General features: G+C 34.2%; 1 protein-coding gene and 1 long non-coding RNA gene across 3 annotated transcripts; one reads left to right on the forward strand and one right to left on the reverse strand.

Annotated features, from left to right (window-relative positions):
• Positions 1 to 1,840: 1,840 nt before the first annotated feature.
• LOC123212147 lies at positions 1,841 to 2,425 on the forward strand. Its single transcript, XR_006501502.1, has 2 exons — positions 1,841 to 2,130; positions 2,257 to 2,425. It is a non-coding gene; the product is annotated as an uncharacterized LOC123212147 (long non-coding RNA).
• Positions 2,426 to 4,856: 2,431 nt separating this feature from the next.
• On the reverse strand, positions 4,857 to 7,485 carry LOC123211689 (DNA repair protein XRCC4). 2 transcript variants are annotated; one of them, XM_044630517.1, is made up of 5 exons: positions 7,224 to 7,485; positions 7,004 to 7,146; positions 6,796 to 6,924; positions 6,219 to 6,341; positions 4,857 to 5,383 (listed from the first exon to the last, which is right to left on the reverse strand). In XM_044630517.1, exons 1-5 carry the CDS (start codon positions 7,360 to 7,362, stop codon positions 5,282 to 5,284), a joined length of 636 nt encoding a protein of 211 aa, XP_044486452.1. In that variant the 5' UTR covers positions 7,363 to 7,485; the 3' UTR covers positions 4,857 to 5,281. The 2 variants fall into 2 exon arrangements, with proteins under 2 accessions (XP_044486452.1, XP_044486451.1); XM_044630516.1 differs by having other exon boundaries at positions 4,857 to 5,297; positions 7,224 to 7,482.
• Between the last annotated feature and the right edge of the window lie 1,587 nt (positions 7,486 to 9,072).

Raw genomic sequence — 9,072 nt, forward strand, 5'->3', positions numbered from 1 at the left:
GAAAACGCACTTCATTATGAGTTTCCATACTACTTTGAACCAGAACCAAAAGACAAGTATCTGCGGTTCCAATTTCGGTTCGGATTTTTTCTCACCCCTAATCGTCAAGGTACCGTATATGTTAATTCAGATTTTGAACCATCTTGTTCAAATATCAAACCTATTCAAACGCTGGCAGGTCAATAACAAAGAAACAGACTCCTGGTTGGTCATCAGTCAATGCATGCGATTGCCGGCCAATGTCTCCACAACACCTTTAATTCTCTTTCCATCTTATCTTAGCTTCATTCTCAAGTAATTCAACTACGATTTATTCGTTATCTTTTACAAGGATTTTCTTTATCTCCTATCCGAAACAACAAAGGGAAGTCATGCTCACCTTCCCACTCAAGATATTTTCTACATTGTAAATATTTTTTTTCAGTTCAATCAAAATTGACATAAATCTTTAGAATTATATTTGAATTATGATTCTATCAATTACTTTAATTTAAATGCAACTTCTCCCCGATACTCTTATAAATATAAAAGAACACCATGAGAAAAAAGAGACCAGAGCCAAGCTTCTTTGAGACATAGACACAATAATTCACATATCCTATATTTGTTTTGAGTTGGATCCTGGGTTTACTTTGAAGCAATCTTCAAATGTAGCGATTTAATCAGTACAAATTGTTTGTTTATTATCACTTCTGAGTTTCTACTATGACTCTATAGGTAGTAAAAATGTGAATTATTTATATTTAATTTACGTTTTAAATATATTGTTCTAAATTTTTATATCCAAAACATATATTTTATTTATTTTTTGTTTTAAATATATATTTTTACCCTTTTTTATATTTTTAATTTTTTAAATTTTTTAAAGTACGAAAATATTTGTTACATTTTTAATTAATTATCATAATATCATAATTATATAAAAACAAAAAACTCAAATTTTTTCATCCAAATATCTGATCTTTTCCTATAATTTTTTATGATGATTAAATCTTGATTATATATTATGTTATATTTGATTTAATAGTCAATTAGATACTTTACATTTAAATTATTAACCAAAAAATCTATGAAAGATATTAAAATTATGTATAATATTGTCATAGTTTTATAAACATATTATTAGGGATGTACTGTATTAAACCTATATATACATATTTTGTATCTGAATTTTACGATCTTTTTTTTATAAACATATTTTTTTCCATTTACATATTAAATTCATATAATTCTCATACTATTTTTTTCTGTTTTCGTATTTACTAACTAGGGTATAACAAGTTATAGATAAAATGTATTCAAATTGAACTGAGTTTGAATTTGAGGGAAACCAAGTTCAAATTCGGCACAAGTTTAACTACGATACTAAGTCGAGCTTGGGCAGAACTCGATTTGGTATTATTGCTAAACTAAAATCTATCAAAATAATGTTATTTTGATATTTATTAAAAAAATCATTTTAATTGATAATCCAATTCAAGTTAATTTAGTTTGAATTCACTCTTGGTATTAAATTTTTTTTAGGGGATAATGAGTCTTTTTATTAACGTCATTTGTAAGAACAGTTGTTGCTTTAGAGATTATCGAAAATAAATTCTGGAAACAAAATAGAAATATTAAGCGAAGATATTCCATTTGAAGGGTCCAGATTATATTTGACACGAACGGTCGATATTGAAAGTTGCAATTATTTTAAGGGTCTACATAAGCTGGCGGAGCATCGATGTACAGTGACTTGACACGTGTGCTCTGATAAGATAACTAGGGTTTTGACGGAACCGACGTACACGTTGTTTCATTAATGCCTATAAATATCGTGTAATTTGCGAAAGCACGCCGCACAGCACAACCCTACCCTAATTTGCCTGCTTCTCTGTCTCGGGGTCTTTTTCGTTTTCTGTGGCGCACAAGCCTTTTTCCATTTTGTCTCTTGAATATTTAATTTTACTTCTCTCTAGATCGAAACATATTGGATGAGTTGATCCATTATATTTGTTTGGACAGAGAAATCAGGGTTATGAGATGAGTTTGAGATCAGAGACGATTTCACCTCTCTTTCTACCGTGTTTCTCTGTCCAACTAGATAAATTGGATCTTGAATTTTTCCGATCTCAACCTCTGGTTTTTCTTGTAAGCAAGCTTAATCTCTCTCTCTCTCTTTTGTTTCTTCTGTTCATTTTGATTTCTTTATTCCATGTGTTTTTAATCAATTGATTTGATTGTATTATAGTATTCTAAAACTTATTCATAAAACAGCAACAGATTTAGCTGATTTCTTAAGCCTTCTCAATCAGAATCAGGGGAGATATTACCGACTCGTGTTTAAAATAGTGAAGATATTGAGAAATGTATGGAGATTGCATTATTCATGAACCATGATGAAATTGGACCCACAACTGAAGAAAAGATTTATTTAATCTTATCACATTACGAGTTGTCCATCCATTTCTTCGTCTTTTCATTCTTGGACTATTGCATTAAATTACTTCGAAAGATTCGACAAGTTTGGTAATATAAACATAAATTAGGGGGATTTATCAATGTAAAAATCAGGGGTAGTTGATTTGTCTAATTGAATAAGAAGTAATGTCTATCAAATGAACTTGAAAGTAAGGTTAGATTTGAGTCCAACCGAGGGCTCCATTGCCCTCCAAATGCCTATTCTATTCCACCTCTACATGAAAGGATAGAAGCAAGGTAAAATTATATTTAATTATATTAATAGAATTAGTATTTTTTCCTACTAAACCCTCTAATATCTTTCTATTTATTAATATATTTAATACATGGGAAAGGAACTTTTTTTCAAATAAATAAAAAAATATTAATATATTACTTTAATTATTATTATTTGTTATATTAATTAAAAATAAATTATTATTTTTTTAAAATTAATAAATAAAAATATAATTATAATAAAATCAAAATTATTTTTATAATTTTTTATTAACTCTCAACTAAATACCCTCTTATTGTGGAATTCAAAGCTAGTATATCTTATTGTGGCAAGTGTGCATTAAAGCGAGTTAGTTTAAGTTATTAGTTTCATTTGAACAAGTTTAAAACAAATTTGATTAAAATGACTTCAGACATGAGAAGAGTTTTATATTGTTATGCATAAGTTTGGAGAGTACTAGGAGAGTCAAGCTCGTGAACCTAAAAAGGTTTAATTTATATATTAAAATAACATCGTTTTGATCTATATATATATAAAAAAAAACATCATTTTGATCAATTCTAGTTTAACTATAGTATTGAATCGAGCAATTTAGTTTGATACTGTAATTAAATTTGAATCAAATTCAATTTGAGTTTAACTATCATCAAATTGAGCCAAATTTGAATTGGTTTTAGAAGAACTTGTTTGAGTTCAACTCTTTTAAGTCAAACTAAACTTGAGTTGTGTCAAGTTTAACTTAACATGAGTTTACCTATAGTTATGGAGGATGTCAAATGACATGAAATCATTCAATCACTTCCAAATGTGTCATATTGTTTTTTTGTAGATTCTTACGAGGGAAAAAGAGATCCCACCTTATTAGTCAATGTTTTTGAAATTGGAACAGAGGAAGAAAACAATTTGATCCATCTAATGGTTAAAGAGTGGGATCGGTGGTTAGATCAATTAATTGTATAAAAATAATATTCAAAATATTTTAATATAATTAATCATTAAAAATGTAATTTGAATTTTTTTAATATAAAAATAAACTTAGTTTGATGATATATATATTTAAAATGAATAGCTAAAGTTTTAGGTTTCCAGTCTCAATAATAATTATTTTTTAAAATTTGACTTTTTCTACTTACCAAATTAAACTTGGGTTTTTACCCAATTGAACTGTCGAGATATTTGTGTTCAAACTTATCTAACTTTAAAAATAGTTTTCAATAAATTATAACGATGACAATCAAATCAGTTGAATTGACCAACCCAATCTGAGTTGAAACTGATCATGTAATTTTTTATTTTTATGGCCAAACGACTATTTCCCATCCAAGGTTTGATGTTTTCTCAAATGTCCCCCTTTTAACTATGGAAACACCAAACACCCACCCATGGCCGATTAGATTTAACAGAACCCTAATGCCTAAAAATTTTATCTCTTTTTGCCCCCCTAAACTTTAAAAACAAAAATTTTCCCTCAACCTAAGTTTTAAAAAATTGTAGTTTCACCCTAGGGTTTGGTTTTAAAATCTCTGGAGACCTCTCCGGCTCCGTTGCCGACGACCTCTCCCTCCCGAAGCAACCTCTCCTTCCGACGATCTCTTTCCTCCCATTTGGAGGTCCGATCGACATCGGAGACGTCTTCGGAGACAAAGAACTTCGTCGAGGAAGACGAAGCCGTCGTCTTTGTCTGGGAAGACGAAGAACTTCGTCTTCCCGGACGAAGTTCTTCGTCTCCCAAGGCGTCTCCGATGCCGATCGAACCTCCAAATGGGAGGAAAGAGATTGCCGGAAGGAGAGATTACTTCGAGAGGGAGAGGTCGTCGACAACGGAGCCGGAGAGGTTGCCGGAGATTTCAAAACCAAACCCTAGGGTGAAACTGCGATTTTTTAAAACTTAGGCTAGGGGAAAATTTTAGTTTTTAAAGTTTAGGGAGGCAAAATTCAATTCTATTTTAGTTTATTTTTAATATTATAACAAAAATGACGATTTTACCCTTACCACTGTTAAGGTTTTGTTAAATCTAACCAGCCATGGATGGGTGTTTGGTGTTTTCATAATTAAATAGTGGAAACTTGAGAAAATACAAACCTTGGGTGGGAAATAGTCATTTGGCCTAGTTTTATTTTTTAAAGAACATACCAATGCTGACCTGAAGGGTCCAATAATCCGTTAAACTACTCCAGATGAACAAAAATTTCTCATAAGCCCTCTATGTTTTGATAAAGAACAAAAGTACCTGTACTAAAAACTTGTATGAGTTGAACATTTTACATTATAAGCCATCTATACAAGGACCAAATACATCTAAGTTATCACAGAGAAAAGATATCAAATCCAAAGTGGTAGGAGACTACCTTCACTGCTCTAATATATACTTGACTTCGTTGGATGTTATTTTTGTGTATTCCTCTTCCAACCACGAGCCCTACTTGCTGCTGCACCCTTTGAAGTGCTTATGTTATCCTTTGTAGCTTCTCCCAGACTCCTTTCGCTTTCACTCCCTTCATCAAAACTCTCGGTTTTGTCTGTGGACTCTTCCTCTGCCAAATTCCCAACATCCTGTTTTGAAAGCTGATCACGAAGCTCTCTGAGTTTTGCTTTCTTTGAATTCAGGACGCCAAGGAACTATAAGCACAAGAAGAACCAAATTCCACATGAATCCTAAAGGAGATGCTGAAAACTTGAAATCCTTTCCTATAACCCAATGCAACCTTCTTGGATGTAAAAAACATGCATCAATGACACATTACAGCAACAGCACCACATTTACTAAAAACTGATCCCATTAAAAAAAATCTACAGTTCAGCAAATCACCAACTAATATACCATGTGAAGGAAATTGTGAATTTCAAAAATCTGATTACAAGGCCATCAGAAATCAAATTATTTGTGGGTTCAGTTCTGCAAAGAAGCTAAAATTGAGTGGGTTATTCCAGGTACTTATGATTCACAGCTCATTGAAAACCTCTTTGCTATAGGAAAAGAGAGGACCAAGATTGTGTGAAAATGTGTTGTGTTAGCTACCTTTGGGGTGATTTTTTCAAGAGAGAAAGAAAAATTTTTCTATGGAAAAAGAAGTCGATGTTGTTTTGTGGGACAAAACTCATCATTATACATCACTTTGGGCTTCAGTTTAATGGAGTTTCAAGATTCCTCTTTGTTCTTTATACAACTTAACTGCAAAAGCGTTTTGGGTTGATTTTTGCATAGACAGAAGACTTTGCACAGGGCAGGGCTGGTTCAATAAGGGATGTAGACAAGTTTTTTATTGTCCCTGTATAAGGAGGTTGACCCTCTTAGGGCTCTAGTTCTCTAGGTGGTCTTCTACTCCATTACCTTAATACAAGTAGCTTAGACAGGACAAAGATGCTTACAAGACATGAAGCATGAAACAACCAGGTTTTCACGAATTTTTACAGAAAAATTTCTTTATGGTCAAACATGAAGAAAGAAGTCTGTTTCTCTGTTTCTGACCACCAAAACGAGATCAACAATAATAATTTTATAACAGCAAAGAAACATGTTGGAAATGTCAAACCATTCACCTTTGTGTAGATTGCAGATTCAAACTCCACCTTCTCCTGGTTAAATCTCTCACTTTGAGTCAAACATTTCTCAGCCTCCACTTTCAGCCTCTCAAAGGATTGAGTTTTTCTGACAACTTCATCCTATAACACAGCCCATTCAAATAACGATTACATTAGGATCTCTGATTCTAGAAAGAAAACAGAAAGAAGAAAAAGAAAACTGTCGGAGACAATTGGCTATATGTATTTTACATAAATCTCAAAGAATGGAGCCACTCTAATGTTTCTTTTATCTTTATTCAAATTGCACAACTGCACTCGACCCTTGTCCGCACACTAACACAAATTAAAAGATCTTCCCAACCCCTGAAAGGTTGGTTTAACCTCTTGGAAAACAGGAAAAGCTCAAACCAAAAAGGCTATTCAGGGCACATTTATTTACCAATACTCTAATATAGTGAAACCGTTTTGGCTGTTTGGATCTTGATTCATGGGGACGCCAAATTAGCACTTCTATCAAGATCATATATTCTAGTCCTTCAGACGATTTAAAAATCCCAAAAGTAATAATTATTATTGTAATACAGAATCTTACACTGAGTCTAATGTTAGCATCCATCAGAAAGTCCAAAATTCCTGCTGTAACACTCTTGCTATTTAGCGCAGGTTCACATTTCCACCTCCATTCAAGCTTTGTTCCTTGTTTCTCAAATGTCCATGACAACTGCATAACATCACTCCTTCATTTAACGAAAATTCAATTAAAAAAATTGAAGCAATGAAAAAAAAAAAAAAAACCTTACTCTTTTACATCCATTAGCAGCATCATTGAAACCGTAAACCGAGCCAGGCTGTTGAAACCCTAGATACCGCTCGGCCAAATTGACGTATTCGGTTACCGGTTGGTCCCACTGCGCCGCTCTATCTCTCACCTCCTCTTCAGTCGCTGTCAAAACTGATTTTTAAGAAGAAAAAAGGATAAAAGTGTATTCGGAAAATGTTGGTGACAAGATTCGGTGTTACCATTGCAGACCCAAGCGTTGATGCCGTCGGTGATGGAGAGGTTGAAATGGGTCTGGTCCCACGTGCCCTTTACGAAGATGGGTTCGGTGGAGTTAGCGATTTCAAGCTTCAAACATGAGTGTCTTGTTGTTGTCCCCATTTTTGGAGTAATTTTCCTCTGTGAGAAGCTGAGAGCTATCGATATTTATAGACAACTCTATTCCCGTCCTTCTAAGTTGCCTTTGCAAGCTCCCAAAAATCTCATGGGAACAGGGCTGGAGGTCAATTCGAGAGGGCAAAAATATTTAAAATAATTTTATATATAATTTATTTTAAATATATAATTTAAATTATTTTATATAATAAATTAAGAAATATGAAAAGACTATTTTAACCCAAGATTTAGTTGATTGACAAATTTTCACCTGTGAATTTCAACAAGGCCAAACGAGTTTTTCCCACCCAAGTTTTAATGTTAATACAAGGCCAAACGACTATATCCCACCCAAGGTTTGATGTTATCTTAAAAGTCCCCCCTTTAACTATGGAAACACCAAACACCTACCCATGGCTGGTTAGATTTAACCAACCCTAACGGTGGTAGGGGTAAAATCGTCATTTTTGTTATAATATTAAAAATAAACTAAAATAGAATCTAATTTTGCCCCCCTAAACTTTAAAAACTAAAATTTTCTCCTAGCCTAAGTTTTAAAAAATGGCAGTTTCACCCTAGGGTTTGATTTTAAAATCTTTGACGACCGTTCCGGCTCCATTGCCGACGGCCTCTCCCTCCCGAAGCAGCCTCTCCTTCAGGCGAATGTTTTCCTCCCATTTGGAGGCTCGATCGGCGTCGGCTTGGCCTTGGGAGACGAAGAACTTCGTCGGGGAAGACGAAGTTCTTCGTCTCCCCAGACGAAGTTCTTCGTCTCCCCAGACGAAGCCGACGCCGTCATCTTCGTCTGGGAAGACAGTCATCTTCCCAGAGGTCTTCTTCTGGGAAGACTATCGTCTTCCCAAACGAAGACGACAGCGTCGACTTCGTCTGGGGAGACGAAGAACTTCGTCTTCCCTGACGAAGTTCTTCGTCTCCCAAGGCCAAGCCGACGTCGATCAAGCCTCCAAATGGGAGGAAAACATTCGCCGAAAGGAGAGGCTACTTCGGGAGGGAGAGGCTGTCGGCAATGGAGCCGGAACGGTCGCCGGAGATTTCAAAACCAAACCCTAGGGTGAAACTGCCATTTTTTAAAACTTAAGCTGGGGGAAAATTTTAGTTTTTAAAGTTTAGGGGGGCAAAAGGAGATAAAATTTTTAGGCGTTAGGGTTTGGTTAAATCTAACCGGCCATGGGTAGGTGTTTGGTGTTTCCATAGTTAAAGGGGGGACTTTTGAGAAAACATCAAACCTTAGGTGGGAAATAGTCGTTTGGCCTTAATACAAATATATACTTATGAGGTTTGAAAACCCAAAATCTCATCTATAAGATAACTTATGTTAAATTTTCTGTTAGAAATAAGAGTAAAACCGTTATTTTATTAATACTATTAAAAAATATAAATTCCATTAAGTTTTGCCTCTTAGGTTTTAAAAACTAACAATTTCACCCATACTTAAAATTTTTGAACTTTGAAAAGTATTATTTCACCCCCCCCCCCCAAAAAAAAACCTTGGGTTTATTTTTTTACCCTCTTCGGCTACCATCTCTACCCATCGGTGACAATGCACCCACACACTGACTACCATCTTTCTGGTGCTAGAGGAAGAGTGTCTGGAATTAATGAAGCGACACATCGTTGTTGATTTGTCTGGAATAGATGAAAATGCATCTTTGTCATGCGTCAAAGAGGGTGAGAGATGGTGGCCAGTGTGTCTTT

This window comes from Mangifera indica, chromosome 3 (assembly GCF_011075055.1).
Source record: "Mangifera indica cultivar Alphonso chromosome 3, CATAS_Mindica_2.1, whole genome shotgun sequence".
NCBI classification, from domain to species: domain Eukaryota; kingdom Viridiplantae; phylum Streptophyta; class Magnoliopsida; order Sapindales; family Anacardiaceae; genus Mangifera; species Mangifera indica.

Coding starts and splice junctions, on each gene's coding strand:
- LOC123211689 (XM_044630516.1), bottom strand. CDS start 7,362: ATGGGGACAACAACAAGACACTCATGTTTGAAGCTTGAAATCGCTAAC. Junction 6,925..7,003: donor CTGCTAATGGATGTAAAAGA/GTAAGGTTTTTT, acceptor GATGTTATGCAG/TTGTCATGGACATTTGAGAA. Junction 5,298..6,218: donor AATCTGCAATCTACACAAAG/GTGAATGGTTTG, acceptor TTGTGCTTATAG/TTCCTTGGCGTCCTGAATTC.